General features: G+C 37.7%; 2 protein-coding genes across 2 annotated transcripts; one reads left to right on the top strand and one right to left on the bottom strand.

Annotated features, from left to right (window-relative positions):
* Window positions 1-105: 105 nt before the first annotated feature.
* On the bottom strand, window positions 106-9406 carry ints7 (integrator complex subunit 7). The gene is made up of 20 exons (XM_055054289.1): window positions 9228-9406; window positions 8944-9073; window positions 8478-8624; window positions 8260-8397; window positions 8109-8155; window positions 7300-7499; window positions 7086-7208; window positions 6892-7009; window positions 6328-6462; window positions 6124-6221; window positions 5188-5427; window positions 4976-5113; window positions 4697-4903; window positions 4396-4590; window positions 3920-4023; window positions 3764-3832; window positions 2713-2845; window positions 2380-2478; window positions 1735-1920; window positions 106-1612 (listed from the first exon to the last, which is right to left on the bottom strand). Exons 1-20 carry the CDS (start codon window positions 9319-9321, stop codon window positions 1331-1333), a joined length of 2883 nt encoding a protein of 960 aa, XP_054910264.1. The 5' UTR covers window positions 9322-9406; the 3' UTR covers window positions 106-1330.
* A 698-nt stretch (window positions 9407-10104) lies between these two features.
* On the top strand, window positions 10105-19029 carry dtl (denticleless E3 ubiquitin protein ligase homolog (Drosophila)). Its single transcript, XM_055054364.1, has 15 exons — window positions 10105-10400; window positions 11216-11353; window positions 11451-11543; window positions 12205-12266; window positions 12353-12473; window positions 12690-12755; window positions 12879-12994; window positions 13524-13597; window positions 13693-13799; window positions 13880-13984; window positions 15098-15210; window positions 15316-15405; window positions 15497-15620; window positions 16796-17421; window positions 18434-19029. Exons 1-15 carry the CDS (start codon window positions 10343-10345, stop codon window positions 18494-18496), a joined length of 1956 nt encoding a protein of 651 aa, XP_054910339.1. The 5' UTR covers window positions 10105-10342; the 3' UTR covers window positions 18497-19029.
* Window positions 19030-19589: the final 560 nt, after the last annotated feature.

Genomic DNA, 19589 nt, shown 5'->3' on the forward strand with positions numbered 1-19589 from the left:
AGCAAAACACAATATCTACAGTAAAAAATAGTGGTGTCAGACGAGAAACAGAGATACAACTACAGATGCAATCAATCAGCTACTCAAGTTTATTTACTGCTGCTCTCTGTTGGTCAAGTAACATTTCAAGTAAAGACATTAATGTTTATGGTAATAATGTGAAAAAAGTTCACTGTGCAACCCAACTTAATCATTTAATCATATTTATATCACCACAGTTAAATTCAGCACACTAAGATTCTGTACAACATTAAACAGGAAATAAGCCCAGGCTTCTTTTGATTCTAAGGAAGAATATGGCGACAGTCGACAGCATTATTCCCCTTACATAATAATAATAAAAAAATGTATATATATTTTTGAAATTTATTGTAAATCAAAGTAAAATTTTAATAACAGCTTCAAATGATCATAAAATAACTTCCAAATAAAACACCCTTCCCTAAAGTAAGAAATAGTATTTTTATGCATTCTAAAAGAATCTTGGAATAAATAAATTTATCATAAAAAAAATTATGTACTAAGAGCATTACATTACTGAGGAGAAAATGTTTTCAAAAATATTACAGTAACACATCCTGGAATTATAAGCATGCTTGTTAATTATTTCAACAACTATCAGAGGTTGCAAATACGTTTTGGTAAAACGACTTTTCCCTGTTCAACTAAAATTGTACTTTAATTGTGAAAAATATGACCGGAAGTGAAATTTTTATTCAGGGTGACTTCATGTTGATGTCTGTTTGACGCTAGTCTTGGACTGCGCAGACTCCCTGCTGTCAAAAATTGATGGCTTGACTTCGTGTGTATATCTACACATAAATAAATGAGAAAATAAAGATTAATTGGATCTTCCGATTTTGAACAGAAATTTGTCAATTCCTAAATAACTCCGACTCAAAGTATTAATATAACTTAAACATATTACGTTAATGCAGTATATATCTATATATATGGCATAAACGTCACTCTCTAAAATGTATTTCACGTGCCCTCATCAACTGGAAATATTTTGCAATGTTCATATTGTGCCACCTGGTGGTTTTGCCCAGTATTACATAATGTGGAAAAGATTAAACCAAGGACATTTAACACGTTCTCTTTGACACAAGTAATACTATTCAATTTAACATCAAGTCTTTAGCATCTTTTGAGTCCAAAAACTGCTACTTAATGAATGCTTAAATAATTTAAATAAAAGTCTTTTAATCACTGGAGTTAAAAAACAAAAAAAAAACATTTATTTTCTTCAAGACAATGAAAGTGAACAAGCTCAAATTGTAAAAGCAAACAAACAAACAAAAAAACAGCAGAAAAACAAAGCAATTGACTAAAAGCGAATGTATGAGCTCCTCTGTGGGGCAGGCTGCGTTCCACTCTGCTGCAGCTGGTGGCGGAGCTGCTGGGAGTAGGGATCCTCCAGGGACTTGACGGACACCATCGTCTTCGGCCCCGTCTTCCACTCGATGCCGCTCTCGTCCACCACAGATGCCTCCACGGTGACCACGTGGGTGCCCAGGATGGAGAAGTTTAGCAGGAACTGGGTGCTGAAGTAGTCGTTGTGAGGTTCTACTCGCTGCTCGATCTCATTCGTTTTACTGTCAAGTGGTATCTGAAATAAAAAGAATCAGGGTGATGATCAAAGAATTAGTAAAAACAGTTAAACTTGTTAAATGATAGCATAATTAATTGTAGAAAGTAGAATGGTTAGACGGGGGGAAAAAAACATCATACTTTGTAGTCAGGCCCGGTCTTGCTCTGTAGAACTGATGTGACATTGAGGCAAACAGACTGGATCTTCCTGAAGAGTCCTGGTGTGGAACCATGTTGTACTACTCCCTCCACTTTCAGAGTCAGTTGCTGACTGTTCTGAACTGGGATTGGCTCACTTGGAGTTCGTGGTGACGGAGAGAGAGCAAGCTGGAAAATGCAAAACATAATAAATAGCCTATTCTTAACTATAAAGACAAGAAAAACTGTTTTTTTTTACATTGTTTTCTGACACACATAGAGAAGTTTAAGTTTCACAGTGTAAGTTGCTGTTTCTTGGAAATTATTGCTCTTACAAAACAGCAAAACTACAATCTTTAGCTAAAACCAAGTTAAAAATTTCACTGGATTTATTTCACTCAAATCTAGACAGAATCAAGTGAAATACATCCATCTTCATTATAAAAAGAAGCTAATTCCAATGAAATTCGATGTGGATTAGTGCCATTTCTTTATATGCATAAGTATCATCAATCCTCATTTATTATTCAAAGCAAGTTCTTTTTCATTAGCAAACATTTGAATCATGTGGAATGTTTACTTGAAAACAAACACCAAGTCATTGTGTTGCTGGCTTGGTTTCAGTACTTGTAACTGTAAAGCAATTACCTTGATGCTGGTTGACTGGAGCTTTTGGAAGAAATATCTTTGGAAAGACAGCGGCACCTTCAGCAAGGCTATGACAGCATCACAGAGGCAGTTGGTATGCTGAAAAACAAACACAATTCACTCAAACGTTCAGAGTTTTTAGTCCTTTAAGCTATTTTTACAAGACTATATAGTAATCCACTTTCCAAAGAATTTTTGGAAGATTTTTCTTTTCATAAACTCCCAATTGCACTACAGGAAATCACAGGCACGTTTAAGTCGGGTAAATGTCTTGAATCTTGCAGTAAAACTGCAAATTTCTTTGAAAATCTGTGATCATAAATGTAGTCTCACCAGGTGTGAAACAGGAGGGTGTTTCTTGGAGAGTCCCTCTACCTCAACGAGCACATGGTTAAACACCGACATCATCCGTCGCTCATATTCGCTCTCGGTCTGAACAGACCCCGATTTGCCGTGCTCCTGAAAACTAAATCACACCGACAACATGGGAATTTTAAGAATGTGAGCCACATATTGGTTTTTATACGGTCAGCTGCTAAACGCTGCTGTTGCTTGCATGTACAGTTTTACAATTTGTTCTTTTACTACATCTTCAACAATGGATTAAAAACATACATATATTTTGTTTGTTGGCCTTCTCTACTCCATAAGAACTTTCTATACCAAAACAAACTCTTTGAAGCGCGAACAAAACTTGAGCAAAAGAGGTAGCTTTTTGAAACCAAATAAAATGTTTGGCAGAGTCAATAAAGGGCTATGAAAGCCAACAGCATCAGTCTCCTGAGCATCATGGTGTAAGGCTTTGTGCTGCCAGTAGTACAAGTGCCATTACACAAAGTGGAAGAATAATGGAGGCAAATGACTACCAGCAAATCCTTCAACTTCTGCTCAAATCTGCAGATATACAAATAATACATGGCAGGACTGGGTGTTCCAACAGGAAACTGATCCCGACAATGATTTGGTAATTTACATCCAGAAAACGTCTCTATGTCGACCAATCTGAAAATTTATGACTAAGAGTTATTTATCAGTAAGGACTTCAGTCAAGATTATGTTCAAATTAATATGAATTATGTGGATGAGCATGTAGTTTCACTGCAAGTTTCTCAAGTATATTTAACAAAGTTTGAATGATGCACATGTATGTACACATTTGGTTAGGATTAAGTGGTTAAGTAAAAAGTCTGCAGAATATTTTTTAATCATTTCATCATTTCACACTAAAATAACATATTTTAACATTAATAGAGCAAAACTGATATGAAAATGATTCACATGATGACTGCTTTTGATGCTCCAGACCAAAATGATTTGAGAACATAAATTGTATCATTTTTCACAGGTTTTATGGAAGAATAACAGCTACGTCAGCGACTCACACCTGGCTGTCTGTGGGTCCAGTATCAAAGCTTCGATTACATGCGAGACCAGCAAGCAGCTCTGCTGTTGTCTGAACAAACAGTTAAGGGCCAATACATGACAGCAGGGGAGTTAGGGCAATCGCAGACTGACAGGACTGATGGATGTTTAAGGATACAGCTCCACGTTGCGAAGGGTAGCATAATCTGCATCAAATAACGACTGGTGCAGATCAGCATAGCGGGCAGCAAGACCTCTGAACTCATCCATGCAGAACTTCATCTGGAAGAAAATTTAACAGCATGATTAAACACATCAGATTTATTCCACTCTGACGCACAAATCCTTCATATCAGTGACAGGTGTGGTATAACAGATAGACACATGAATCATAACTGATGTTGATGTAACAGAACAGAAAAGAGATGATATTAAGTATGACTGGACTATAATGATTGGGTTTCTGCTACTGTAGTTTGGTCCAACAAGCGGACACACGGATTTATAAATATTTATACTGAGCCTTGCAAAAAAGTATTCAAACTCCCTGACCTTGTTCCACATTTCATCACTTAACAACCACAAACTTCAAGGTACCATGTGTCTTATTAAATCTTTCAAATTGCTCTAAAACCTAAGCTGCTAAGTGTTCACCTGCATTGAGATGCGGCCACAGCGCTGGACGTCATTTCCTGACGTGAGAGCGATCGTCGTGGCGATGGCAGGCGGAGGGCTGGTTTTCAGGCTGTTGCAGGTGCAAATGAGCTGTGACAGGGCCTGCAGAGTGTCGATGCGCAGCTTAATGAACTCACACTGGAACGTGAGAGGGCTCAACGGAGTGCTGGCGGCCTGCAGGCAGAGCGATTAATCCCATCTTATGAAAACGGTGATACGTGCGGAGGTCTCGTTCCAGTCTAAATTAAGTTTCAGTGGCTTTTTCTTTCCCCCTGCTCACCGTGAGGGAGGCGATGCCCTTTTGGTAGGAGCGCAGGGCCTCTGCGATGGCGCTCATGGCGCCACTGTAGTCACCCTCCTCCACATGACTCAAGCACTGCTCTGCCTGGGAGAACTCTTTCAGGCTGTTCAGCCAGAAGTAGAAATGCTCCGACGCCACACGAGTCCGGAGACACTGGTAAAGCTCGCTAGAGAACTCATGACAGCCCTGCAGATCAACAGCAAGCCGTTTATTCTCTTATTTCGATGTGATGTCATGTTCATAATTAAAGTCACTTACCATGCGAGAGGCTTGCCGTGCAATGCGATACACCGTCCAGCCATTTGCCACATTCTCCAGCTGCTGCTTGATGACCGTCTTCACTTCAGATGACAGAGACGATTGGCTGGCGACAAAAATTACAGTCGCCAAGGAAACCTACAGCGATCAAAGTCCATTAAATGCAACTCTAAGCAGCAGGAGAGGACGCTGATGTGTGCGGCGTTTCTCACCAGAAGCTCCTGCTGCTCCCCGGTGGAGGAGTGACCGGCCACCTGGTAGAGATCAACCAGATCTCCCAGCATGCCGTCTCCCAGCACGGGCAGGTGGGTGGCGATGGCCGCCAGGGCGTGGCACATGAGGACGCGAGATGAGTCGCAGGATAAGTGGAGCTGGCCGAGCAAGAATTCCACAGCCGGTTGGCTCAGGTGAGGCCGATTTTTCAGCAGCTTAACGAGCGAGGTGAGCGCCGTCTGTGGTGCAAACATAACAGCTGTTTAAGAGAGCAAAAATCTCTGGAAGGCTCAGAGTCTAGAAAATACTTAAATAGAACCTGTCTGACAACACGAAGTAGACTTAAAGGGGATCTATTATATTTCCTTGAAGAGGTAAAATCCAAATAAATTACTGCTGGCCACGTTTCCCCAACTCTCGTCAAAATGGATGCAAACAAAGTAGCAATTATACAATGGAACATGTTTGAAAAGCAGAAGTTGCACAAACAACAAGAATGCAGCAAGTGGATTAAGCCAACACCAAAACATTTGTCTTTTCCAGTAGTTATTGTACAGCAGTAAAACCAGCTGACCAAACGTGCTGGAGCTCAGCTTTGGATGCTAGGTAACAAAGTGGGCTTCGCAGAGGTCGTTAACTGAAGGGCAGAGCTTGCTGATTTGTGACATTACATTCAGAAGGTTTTTTAAATGACTCAGTTTCCAGAAACTAAAAAACTCATTTCATTGACTGGCATCATTTGTTGAAGTCTGTTTCCTATAATCACATAATTTCTTTTCAAATTTTAAATATAAAACTGTAAAAAAAAAAAACATTTAAATGAGTTAAAACTGTTTACTTCATTCCCTGACATTTTTTTAACCTTATGAATAAATTGAGTGCTACAGCATATATAACCTCTTTTATTTTTTGTTGTGTTTCCATTACTGTCTTACTTTGAGAGTGGCCTGTCCACTGGGGCTACTGTCCTGACTGCACAACATCAGAAGAGACTCCACTCCCAACACCGTGTCCTGCTCCAGCTGTACTATATCTGAGGGAGAAAAACACACAATAAAAGAAACTCTCTCATAAAACCACTGAGGAGAATCTGTGCTGGAGGAAGAACCTCAAATAGGCCATTGTCCAGAGAAACCAACCTTTTTCCGGACAGGAAATGGCAATGCTGGAAAGCACCACAACCCCATGAGCCGCCACTGACAGGTTGCTGTGGTAACAACATTCTTGCGCCAGTTTAACCAGGTCAGTGAGTCGAGGAGGGATGGATGAGCCGGCTGAGGAAAAAGTGCTACACCTTTACATTTTTACAACTACACACATATATTGAAAGGTGTTAATCGACTTACAATTACTTCTCGTTTAATGATTTAATTGATTAAAATTTTAGTGTTGTTGTTTGGTCATTAGAGGGTGCCGCTGGTTATTAAGTGGAACCAGTTAGTACAGGAATAAAGGTGGCAGAGAGATTCCAGAACAAGAATTAGAAACAGTCCAGAGATTGGAACCAGTCACTGAGCTTTAACTTCTTGAGTTAAAGGACTTCACGAACATTCTTCACTGAACATTCTTTTAAGAGCAACCACAGTTGATACTTCTGTTTGAACATCTCTGTTCTTTTATTTTTCTATTTAGCAACCTAAGAGGTTCCTGTTTTTCACTTTTTTATAAATATGTCTAAGTTTAATAACAGTTTATTTACTTACCTGCTGCAGTGCTGAAGTACTGCTTGATGGCTATTGTTCCAGAGAGGGTTGAGAGGACAGCCAACATTCCCAGCTTCAAACTGTTGTAAGGGATGGTCAAGGCACATTCACACAGCGTCTGAAAGGATTAAAATGGTTTCATTTTAAAGTTGAAAAAAATAGAAAGTATGCAGAGTGACTGGCAGTGTTCTTACTTGAGTGTTTTCTCTGATCCAAAGGTGAGGAGCTTTTTTTGCCAGAAGCTTTAAGTCGTTTATCGCAAGTCTCTTTACAGCTTTCCTCGGATCATCTCTCAGGTACTGAAGGAGAAGCTGCAACTGAAGAGATAAAAAGCACAGCAAACTGTATTATTTCACAGAACTTCTATCAATGTATCACTTTAAACCTGTGCTTTCTCTGTGGATATACCTGCTTGGGAATATCAATGAGCGAGAAGGCAGCCAGCTGCGTGAAGGTGTGCAGCGAGACGATGACCATAGGGGTGGAAGGGTAGGAGTTCACCAGGTGCTGAAGGAGCTCTCTGCTGCTGGACGCCAAGCTGGCGTCATGATGCATGTGCTGCAGCATTGGGATCAGCTTCAACTTCAGATCCACAGGCGTGTCCAAACCTGCCGCCGTAGTCAGGTTCAAAATGGGAAAAAAAGTCAGTTAGACACTAAAAATCCACTCTGAACACCAAATAATACACTGGTGGGAAAAACATTAGAACACCCTGTGATAGTTTATGTCTTATACAGACATGTGACAATTTACAAAAAAAAAATTAAATGTAAAAAGGGAAGTTTTTGCCTCATCAAAGCCTGTATATTGATTTCACTTATGTGCTATGGTGGTGGTCAAAATTAGGCCTGGGCGATATGTGTTAAAAATAAATTCTCTGATTTTCTTCTACCAGATAGGATTTTAAGAATTTTTTTTTCTGAAATGACAAATGACGGAAAATATTTACAAAAGTGTTTTTTCCCCCTCAATCATCCCTTCTGTGAATGACAGAATATGACGGTCAGGCTATGAGATACTGTTTGCTTAATTACAAGAATATAGGCAAAATATTAGTGAAAAAACAACCCTGATTTTACAAAAATGACAAAAAAATAATTTTATCAATTATTCAAGGTATTTACTTTTTCCTCAGAAGAGACAAATAAAAGACAAAAGTAAACATCAATGTTTAAAAGTAAAAAATTAGTAGGGTCAGAATAAGAATTATCTTCTACCTTGAATCATTTCGCTCACTTTGTTACAGATCCCAGCAGCAAAGTCTCTAAAAATTAAACAGTAAAGTTCACAATTTAAACCAGAAAGCAAGTAGATATATATATATATATTTAGACAACACAGCAAAATTCTAACAAGAATTTTTTTTACTTCGACTGTGCAGAGAAACTTGCAGCAGCAAAGATAGCAGCCTCCACTTCCACGTTGTCGTGAGAGTCCAAGCTTTGCCGAATACTGTGGTGGGCGTTTTTTCTCTCTGGGATGATGGAGGCCAAACTGCCAAGCATCCTGCAGAAATCAAACAATGAATGGACTCTTTCAAACCAAGCTGTAGTTAAAAACGATTTATTCAGTGGCATCCAGCTTACCTCAGAGTGATGGCTCTGGCCACGGGGTCGTTGCTATGTATGACTGAAAACACCCTCTTAACAAATTCATCCACATTGAGAATCTTCTCTAAATGCTTTTCACTCTGCTGTGTCACTTTCAGCACACACAAACGCAGAAAGTTGTTGCTGGAAAGAGAGACAGCAGCTTGTATGAATTAACTTGTTGACAGTAAAATTATTATCACCTATTTTTTTCCATACAATGTAACATTCCAACATATAAACTTTAATGTCTTTTCATACATCCGACAAACATAAACAACATGCTCTGATGCACCAACCAATTTGTAGGAAAAATGATTTTTATTAGCAGGTAAAAATCAGGTCGAACATTTATTTTGAAAAACCTTTCGTCCTCTTATTAATTATTATTTAATTTACAAAATGTAATAGCAATTAAATAGTAAGTAATTGATATTAATTTTCAATATCTAAGCAGTCATACCCAAGCCTAAAGATGTCTGCTAGTTTCAGGAAGGCGGAGTTGATGAGGATGGGGAAGGGGTACTTTTGGAAGAGTTTGGGGAACAACACCACAGCTTCACACTGCTCTCCGAGCTTCCCCGACCGCAGCCCTGAAATTAAACACACGTTTTCCGGTTAAGGCAAAGCAGTGATCCCTCCCGGAGCTTGTATAATCTGAATGACACTCGAATCAAACGCAAAACAGAACCAGAACACAATCAATGAGACGCTATGCTACATTGTTAGCAGAGCTAGCTGACGCACCTTTGTCCAGCTCCATGAGAGCGGAGTTCGCGTCCAGCTCCTGCTCCCCATAACAAGCTTCAGACAGGAATGACCGAGCCATTGAAAGCGACATTTCTGCTTTTTAAATTACACTTTTAAATAAATGAGGCTATGATAAAAAGGTATCGTTAGCATCTTTCTGTTCAGAATAGCAACGGCGCCTATGACATCACATCCGGATTGAAATTTGCCTTTTCGAAATAAAATGTCGAAACTAAGCTCATGCATTGCTTTCTAAAGATCCATGTTTCTGGTCATCTACACTTCATTATTTTTGAAAACACGTTTTACTTTCATTTCAGAAAAATATATTGTACTTTCCACTTTATCATTTATTAGACTTTAATGTGATACATAAAAATCAAAATGTTATTTAGTAGCCTTTGGGTTCAGACAAACCAATACTTCCAACAGTATTGTAAATGCAATGGCACAGTAAATATTTGTGATGACATTAAATTAATACCGCAGAGAAAGATGAATAAATATTCATTTATGTAATCAAATAAGGTCTCACTTTTAGAATGCAAAGTTTGCTACATTAATTACCTTATCAAGCCATTTAACTTATTGCCATTTTAATTGCCAATTTTGGCACAATCAATCCTCCATAACAAAATATATTAAAGTAGCATATTCCAAGAGAATAAGGAAATTCTATTAAACTGACAATTTTTCTCACTAATTACTTCTCGTTGTCATCGGCTCCATAACAAAGGCTGAAGGTATGAGACATCCATCATGCTACTTTAACTTTATTTGCGGGCACGTAACGTGCGAATCTTTCAAAAAGAGTCCATCTCCAAATTTAGAGCAGGACCTGGTTGCATCTCGGCCGTTCGCAGCCTGTGTCCACTTATGTTGAAGGGGCAGCAGTTGTTGGTAGCACTAAACGGAAGCGGAATCGCCGTCTGACGCACCAATAGCAGCGCACAACGCGGTGTTTCGCGCGGAATTCGGTTCTTTTAATCGAACTTTCTGTTCGCGGGAAAAAAATAGTCACACCAGGTAGCAACAAGAAGTGGGGAAGAGACCACCAGCTAACGATCGGACAAAACTGTTGGCGTGTGTAACAGTTGGCCTGCCGCTGGAGCATGGGGATGTTTTTCCGCTCTATTGTTGACAGAGGAGTGGGCAGACGGAGGCAGAACGGTGAGACACAATATGTTCTGTCTGAGGGGAGGTGTATCAATATGCTATGTTAGCATGGGTTTTACCCATACTGCAGGCTATCTAATCGCCAATGAAGCTATGATCTGCATCACAATAAGAACAGGGAGATTTAAAATAACCGTTGGACTGATATTTTTGTATTTTATTTTGCGTCTCTATAATGTCTTTTTTTTTATCTGTTGTAATATGTCCATAGTTGTTTCGTTTTATGTGTACTAGTCTGTGCTAGTACACATAAAACGTTTTACTGCACACTAGAAAGTTTTCCAGCCTTAACTTCTTACACATTTGTTTGTCGTCCACCCATAAATTGCATGCACTCCATGTATGGAAAAGGCATAAGTATGTACTAAAAATGCTTTGCAAAAATATAACATGCTGCATTTTAACACTTTTTTATATGATAGGCCTCAAAGTGGAATGAAAATGTAACTGTTAGCCTTTGACATTAACATTTTATGTCTTGTCACAGAGTCTCAGTTGGACTTTGACTGAGCCTTTCTAACTCTCATAAGATTTGATGTATGCCAGTCCACTGTAACTCATGATGGATGTTTATTTTGTCCCCACACCATGACAGTGCCACCACTATGAATTTATGATATATTTTATTAATAACAAACAATGTGATCAATGGTTTGTTTCACAATTCACTCTCTATTCACATTCAAAAGCAAAACAAAATGTGGTAATGTGAAACTTGGAAAACTTCTAAGGGTATGAAAGGTTTATGTTTCCTGTGACAAAATAACAACTTCCTCTTCCTTCTTCTGACCTTGCATGAATCCCTGCAGCCTTCCCTGCAGAACCGTGTTCCAGGATCCCTTTGGGCTCCCTGCTGGGAGGCTACCAGTGCATCCGGCATGACGAGCACATCTCCTACGGCAACACAGGAGACACAGTGCCGCCATTTGGGCTGGCTTTTTCCACTGGTAATCTTCTTTGAATGCAATATGCACTGAAAATTAAATAGACAAAGGTTCAGGAAGAGAGCCATCCATGTAACCTGTGATTCTTGCTGTTTTGTAGCCGGAACCATGCCCAACGTCCTTGCAGCAGCTAACGAAGAAGGCATTGTTAGGATCTATGACACAGAAAGTCGTGAAAACCCTCTTCTTAAAGGTACTTCTAAGAGCTCTGCTAGGAATAATTAAGACATTGGTGTCCAAATTCTTTGTCACATGGATCAAAGTTATCTAAAGAACCAAACAAAGTATAATTTTTAAGAAAATTATATTTTTTACCTGCTCAATAATAAACTAAGCACACAAAAACAGATTAAATAGTTCTATAAGAATGAGTTGAGTAAATCATCTCAAAAATGAAAGGATTTTGCATGTTTGTCTCATTAAAAATCCAATTCGCACATTTTTGCGGGCCTTGTTTGGTAAGAAAAAAAAGTAAAAGTTTCAGCCATCAGAAAAGAATTTGAGTCATACTTTATGTATTTAGTCATGTTTAATCAGTTAATTAAAAGCAGATTTGGGAGATTTGTATGCATCAAAGTTTGCTTTTGAGCAAAGTTTCTGAATAGACACATTCCTGTTTTCTATTAAATTCAAGAGAATTCAAAAAGGGTGATTAATAAGAGATGAATGTTTTCTGTTGTAACAAGATTTTAATTTGTTTCTAATAATTTTGCACTGATTAAAATAAAAAAGTCTCCAGATGCATCAATCACTTGTGATGGCAGACCAAACTTATGTCTTTTTTTTTTTAATTGTACTTTGGGCACCCCTGAGTTGGGAGATCTCATTAATTGACTTGGTGTGAACTTTTACAGAATGGCTGGCTCACGAGAACGCTGTCTTTGACATCGCGTGGGTGCCGAGGGAACCTCAATTGGTAGGTAGAAGCTCCTCCCTAATTTCTTAACAAGATTTCCACAAGTTATTTGCTGAATATACTTTGATCACTTCTGGCGTCTTTAGGTGACTGCTGCAGGGGACCAGATGGCCAGACTGTGGGATGTGAAGTCTGGGGAACTGCTGGGAGGCTTTAAAGGCCACCTGTGCAGCCTCAAGACGGTTGCATTTGCACCAGGAGAGAGTGGTATGCTGAATTTTTATTGAACTTCTCATTAAAATTTCAATATCCTCTTAGATTTCTAACTACAAGATTAATTTTTGTTTTTTTTCTCCTTTTATGGATTAACTGTTTTATGGGTTAAATGTGTTAATAACAAGGAAAAGCAGTCAAGACGTGGCTTGGCTCTCGTCGTCATCAGACATCTAGTTCATTCATGTTACTGATGTTTTTTTCAAACAGCTGTTTTCTGCACTGGGGGCAGAGATGGAAATATTATGGTCTGGGATATCAGGTGCAGCCAAAAAGGTGAGTTATCAGTAACTTTGTAGGGTTTACTGCAATTTTGCTGCTTCATTGGTCTCTTAAGCAAAGGCATAAAGAAAAATTGTACCAACACTCCATTTTCACATTTGATGTTCTGCCCTACAGATGGTTTTTACAAGCAGGTGAAACAGATCACTGGTGCTCATAACAAATCTGAAACAAATCCCTTGTCTAAAGTGAAGAAAAGAAGGAGCAGCATGCGTGGAATGGCTCCAAGCGTGGTGAGTTTATGTCCTTCTCCAAGAGAATGGAAAATTGGTTATTTTTGATCAGAGTTATTATTGGGGCCCAAAAACAAAAAAGTAAGAAGCACAAAACTGTGATATTTTCTCTTAATAAAAATGCAAAGTAAATTTATTGTACTTTTTTGTTTATTTTGTTTTATTTGAAATGAACTAAAGATGGAATATTTGTATTAAACTAACAAAGTGCTCTGATTGTTGAAGAGATGGGATCTTTAAATCTTGTGGATACATCAGAAAAAGAGAAGTCTTGTACAAATACCTCTTGCAAGAGAGAGGCATACAGTTTCCTAAATAGTGAATAATTAAAGAAAATATTCAGTGTTGTATCCACTGATGGAAAGTATCCACCCACTTTCCCTTTCTACAAAAATTGTAATTTGTTGGTAAAAAAAAACATTAAGTGTTCATCTGTACTAACTACTTGTGCTAACGGGTCAATTTGTATCATTTTTGAACTGTGGTCTTGACTAGGTGGCTGATATTATCTTTTTTTCTTGTTGTGCAGGATACCAAGCAAAGTGTTACAGTGGTGTTATTTCGTGATCAGCACACACTCATCTCTTCGGGTGCTGTTGACGGGTAAACAAAAAAAAAGCACTTTTCATAAAATGTGTAAACTGTGTAAAAGCACACTGCCAATCCTGGAGGGTCACATTTTATTTTTTATTTTATAGTGTTATAAAGATGTGGGACTTGAGGAAGAACTACACAGCTTACCTTCGTGACCCTGTGCCTCTGCAGAGCTATCCATATGCTGGTTCTTCCACTCGGACGAGACTGGGTCAGTACTGTGACATATGCACACCTGAAAGGAGCCACACGTCACTAAATGATCTGAATTATTTGTTTGATGCATTCCAGGCTACTCCGGTCTTGTTCTGGACTCTACCAGGTCCAACATCATGTGTAACTGCACAGATGACAACATTTACATGTTCAGTGTCTGTGGAATAAATACCAATCCAGGTAAATCAAGATGTTTTCCAGATGCACCCAATGCATCACCAGATGGAGCTAGAGCTCTGCAGCTGACCTCGGATGGGGAATAAATAGCTTCATGTGAAAGATGAAAGTCTTTAGTTGTAATTACAGTGACTGATGAAAGTAGTCACACCCCTCGTGGTTTCCCAGAAACATATGTGTGTTATGCAGGGCAACAAAGAGAGTCAAATAACTAAACTGGAAAGAAATGGGATACATCATTTTGTAATGGTTTTATTAAGGATCTGAGAAGTGTGGCATGCATTTGGATTCATCCTTATGTTATGACCCTTCAACTGTGGGATCGCTTTGTTGCATAAGGTTAACTCTCAGGCCATTCTCGAGCTTTTTGTCACCTTTTACTTGTTTTCTTCCAGAAATTGCTGGTATTTAGCTTCATCTATGTCTTCATCAACTTTGACCAGCGTCCCTCCACTTGTCCACTTGCTGAAGAGAATCAGCCACACAGCATAATAATGTCTCCACCATTTTTTTTTTCAAAGTAGACATGAAGTCCCATGTGACCTTCACACTTTTAATCACGGAATGTTTGCGGAGGATTACATTTCCTTCTGATATTTTTATTTAACTACCATACTTGTTTTATACAAAAAAAGATTCAAATGAAAAAATATTTGATTCCTTTTTTTAAATAAGAAAACTAAAATAACATTGTATTTCTTGAGTGTGCGTTTGATTATTGGTAGATTAATTGGCTCATTTCTGCATTAACAGATTCATAATTCAAGAGCAGAAGTTGCTTTATAGGAGGTTTAGTTTTTTACAGTTTTTGAATCAGGTGAAGCTAAAACTCGAGGAATTCTGGGTAGAACATAGTCACTGAAATATTTTTTATATTAAAGGCAAAATGCATGAATGTTTTTATAGTTATGGCTTAATTATTATGGCGCTGACAATATTGATCTTTCATTAGATGACTTTATTTAGCCAGAATTTTCCAGCTAATTAATCAATTACTAAATTCATTGACAATTATTTAAATAATCGATTAATCTAATTAATTGTTTCAACCCTATAATTTATTACATTAAAGAGCTGTGTGGTGATCTTTTAAATTACATCTGTCTTGTCCCACAGTGGCCGTTTTCAGTGGACACCAGAACTCCTCGTTCTATGTCAAGTCCACGATCAGTCCTGATGACCAGTTCTTGGCCAGTGGATCCAGTGATAATCACACTTATATTTGGAAGGTACAGTCTTTAATTATATGTTACCTAGGTATAGTTATATTTTAATATCCAGCCTAATATCTTCCAGCAACAATGAGTTTTTTTCCACTTCTTTTAATACTGCAGATCTCTGATCCTCAACATCCTCCCATGATGCTCCATGGACATAGTGAGGAAGTGACCTCTGTCGTGTGGTGTCCGACAGATTTTACTAAAGTAAGTCAGCGAATTTGAACCGTCTTCCTTTTCGTGTTTTTTGCTTGCTTCTTTCCGATCCTATTTTTACACCCCGCTGCTCTTTTGGCAGATTGCTTCCTGCTCCGACGACCACACCATACGGATCTGGAGGCTTCATCGGGAAACGGATGGAGCACAGTCACAAGTGGGTGAAGCCAACCTCATAGGCTGGGCACGTCCCAAGTCTCCCACAAGTTAGTATTCTTCTCTAGTTCTTTTTAATTTTGTTATTATTGATCAGTCTAACAGAGCAACAACTAAGGAGAAAACGAGATAAGCAGCCGCTTACATCTCCTTTGGAAAAGAGTTTTACACTCATTAAACTGCAAATGTTTATGTGTTTTATTGGGATTTTATGTAATAAAATTAGATTTAGAGTATATTTATGAAGTAGATGGTTTCCATGCGTCTTGACAAATCAAGTATCCATGCATGTTAACTATAAATAAAATGCAGTGAAAGGAATTGCCTTTATGAGATCTTTTACTGCAGTTTCGTAGTTAAACATGGTGGAGGCAGAATCACAATGTAGAAACGCTACCTAAGCCTTCAATGCAAAATCACAAATTCATACCAAGTATTTTTTTGTCCACTTTCTTGTGCAAATATATTTGATGACTTGAAATTAAACAAAACTAATTTCCAAGTAACGTTTCAGCAAGATAGAGGAGCTTCTATTAAGTCAATAAGTCCTTAATATTGATGTTAGAAAAAACAAATCCACTGGAATTAAATGATGAACAGAATTTAATCATGATAGATACACTCCTTAAATAATCAACTAATTTAGTAATCGATTAATCGTAAACTTTAAAACAGACCATTTGCTGAATACATACGTAGTGCAGTAATTAAGCCAAAAGTATACAAAACTATATCCTTGGTTACAATGAAGTGTTCTCTGTTTTTGTATTTTAGGCAATACAATGTTTATTTTCTTCTTTGAAAAAGGAATTAAATCATTTATTTGCGTCTTTTATCATCTCTCTAATATTGCATAAAAAATGCTTAAGTGGTTATATAAAAAAATTGGAAGGATGTGTCATTTTAAAAATATGATTATTCAAAATAATTGATAGAATAATCGACTACTAAAATAATCATTAGTTGCAGCCCTATAAGTGAACTAATCTGCCACTAGAACTAGTACTTTTTCATCAATATTGAGGTATCATTGGCTTAAAAGAACCTCTTATATCTTGCTGAAGAGTTACTTGTAAGTTAGTTTTCTTTCAAAGTGTACTAAGAAGTTTACCCTAGAAACTAGACGAAGTACTTGGTAAGGTTTTGTATTTTTGTAGTGTTTATATAAACTCTCCATCGTAAATAACTGTTGCTGACCCTACTGACTGATTTTTCCCTTGTTCAGTGCCTTTAGCAAGAGCTGCAACGTCCCCTGTGAATATCCAGAAGACGGCAAGTCTCGGCGGCCTCGCCTCGCCGCAGCTCGCTGCCTGTGCCCCTAACAGAGCCGCCCTGCCGCTACCTTCCAGCACCACGTCACCGAACAGCTCCGACCCACTTTCCGCTCAGCAGAGAACATCTTCTATTCAGCGGTGGTTATCCCCGATCCATGGATCTCAGAGTCAGGTCAATGCCACTACTCCACCACACCAAGTGCTGAGGTCATGTCCTCTGAGCCCAGCAAGTGGCGCTTCTCCCACACAGCAACGGGCCAAACGCAGATTGGAAACGGGTGAAAGTTCACCTTGCAGCTGTGTGGACGCGGCACAATGCGAATGTGTTTCAGAACTCAACCCTGCATCTAAAAGGAGCCACGTTCTGTCTGATGTACTCTGCCTCGCTCAGGAGAGCGCAGTACAGACAGACTGTCACGCAGAGGACAGTGAACCTGTTACCTCCAGGCAGGCTGGGAAGGAGAACTGGTCTCCTAGAGCAGGAAACTGGTTGTCAGAAATGGGTCAAAAGATGAAAAAAAGTCAAGGTGGTCCTAGTGCACATAAGAAACAAGAGGGGAAGACACCAACCTCAACAGTAAGTAAAGAAATCCCAAGTCTGGACGTAAACTAACACTCTTGCTCTGCCTTCAGCTTTTTTCCTTTTTCTTAGCTTCCTGTCATGGTTTGTTGAAGTTTGGTGGCTTTGTTGAAGTAAACCATGACAGGAAGTCTTGTTCAGCTGTAAAAATGAGAGATGCACCAAGAGATAGTAACAATGTAGCTGTTCTTCCTTTAGGATTTCCTTTAACTATTTAATACATTGTTCTGTTAACAAGGTTAAAAAGGTACAAGTATATCTCAAAAGATTTGTATTTTTTGTAACTCATTTTGGGAAGTGAAACTCGTATATTATATTAATTCATTACACTTGAAGTGAAATAGTTCAAGCTATTATTTCTTGTAATATTGATAACTATGGCTTACAAATATGTCACAGAAAATGAGAATATTGTGAAAAGGATAAAAATGGCAAATTCCTGGGGTTGCAAGCTAATCGCATTCATGCAGCGATCCATGCAAAAGTATACCCAATCAAGTATTAAGTGCATAAAAATGCATATACTGATCAGAAGTCTAACATTTCTTTTTAAAATATCCTGTTTTTATTTGTTATGTAGTATACAAATTCTTTAGGGCGTTTGAGTTTGGGTTTTCATTCTCGTAAGCCAAAGAATGAAAATTCTTAAAAATTCTTGTAATTTCGAAGCTTTTGTTTCAAAATTTCTTTATTTAGATCACAAACTGGTATTGTGTGTATTTTTAAATCTCTTTTTTGTGTTAGAGTCTTTGAGAAAAAAAAAGTTGGTTCTTCACCAACTTTTTTATGATTACTAAAACCATATCAGTTGGAAAAAAACGGATTGGTGAATCTACAAAAATCTAGCGTGCTATATATGCACAACTTCAAGGAGTGATTTAATTTGCACTTTGTTTTCTATCTTTGTTTAAATTTTTTTATATCTTTTACAATATGTCAGACAGATATTTTTTTATGTTTTATGTGTTTACTATGTGTTCCATTTATCCTGTTTAATTTTGTTTTCCAGATTCTTCACTCACCAAAAATCAAGAAAATCTCCACATATTTTCCAAAAAGGCCTCAGGAATAATCTGTTTGAGACACAAATGTGCCACAATTTTTTATTTAGTTTTTTATTTTTGTCTGGCTGCACAGATGTCAACCAAACATTTTTTTTTTTTTTTTATAATTGATTACTTGTTTCTGGCAGTAATTTTGCGATTTGCTGACACACTGGTACCACTGACAGAAATCTGCTGCCTGAAAATATCCCATCATTTGAGAAATAAACTAGCTACTTAAAGTGCTAATGAACTTTTTCAATGGATTTCTTATTAAGTTTACTAAAGATTTTTACTAGATGTGTTTCTTTTTTGGATGAAAAGTTGAATGTTGATTGGCATATAAGTTTGTTGTCATATGGACCTCATGATCCGAAATCTTTTCAATCAGCTCCTATCAATCTTTGAGGTTATTCATGCCTGACTGTATAGAGTGTAAGACTTTATTCAGCATGTTTTTTGTTCCATTTATGAACAGATGTTTATATGTACAAAATAATCAAAAAACTGTTTTTTGGTTGGTTTATATTTCACTGATGCACATTTCAGTATTCAAGTTTTATTAAATTTAAAATGGTTTTTAATCTGTGTGGTATGTTGCTTGTTGTTCCAGTTTGAGGTTGAAATTATGAGTTTGAGTGTCATTTTTGTCATGTCATTTTTAGGAAACATGATGGTACAACATCAATGTCTTTTCTCCCTGGAATTGGTTGGTTTCCTACCATTCACTGGATTTTTAGGCACAATTCATGGTAAAACTATTTTGTTAGGATGTTAAAGAACAACCTGGGATCACAGAGGCTCAAACTGGAATATGACGGAACAATGGTGAAATAATCAAAAAGCCAGTTTTACATAATCCTTAATATCCATACCATTTGAACTTGCAGGTGTAAATACAGACAAAAATGCCTTCTGAAAAAAGTATTATAATATAAAACTGATTCATGTGATTGTAAAAGTAAAAATTTTGATATTTTGCGTGGTGAAGATAGAATTTTATCAGCATTGTAAAAAAAAAAAAACTACTAATACGTATTATTTCTATGGCTGTCTTTAAAAGAAGCATTTTTTTTTTTTTTTTTACAAAGGAGAGCAGTTTTGTGTTCAGAAAATGCAAAA

Source organism: Poeciliopsis prolifica, unplaced genomic scaffold (assembly GCF_027474105.1).
Source record: "Poeciliopsis prolifica strain line A6 unplaced genomic scaffold, Auburn_PproV2 SCAFFOLD039, whole genome shotgun sequence".
Lineage (NCBI taxonomy): Eukaryota > Metazoa > Chordata > Actinopteri > Cyprinodontiformes > Poeciliidae > Poeciliopsis > Poeciliopsis prolifica.

Excerpts from the sequence above, each read along its gene's own strand:
- ints7 (XM_055054289.1), bottom strand. The coding sequence starts at position 9,321 with ATGTCGCTTTCAATGGCTCGGTCATTCCTGTCTGAAGCTTGTTATGGG. Across the intron at positions 7,500-8,108 it reads AGTGAGCGAAATGATTCAAG|GTTTGGACACGCCTGTGGAT; the intron begins GTAGAAGATAAT and ends CTACGGCGGCAG. Across the intron at positions 4,024-4,395 it reads GTGGCCGCATCTCAATGCAG|ATGAAGTTCTGCATGGATGA; the intron begins GTGAACACTTAG and ends ATTTTCTTCCAG.
- dtl (XM_055054364.1), top strand. The coding sequence starts at position 10,343 with ATGGGGATGTTTTTCCGCTCTATTGTTGACAGAGGAGTGGGCAGACGG. Across the intron at positions 11,354-11,450 it reads TGGGCTGGCTTTTTCCACTG|CCGGAACCATGCCCAACGTC; the intron begins GTAATCTTCTTT and ends GCTGTTTTGTAG. Across the intron at positions 12,995-13,523 it reads GTGGAATGGCTCCAAGCGTG|GATACCAAGCAAAGTGTTAC; the intron begins GTGAGTTTATGT and ends CTTGTTGTGCAG.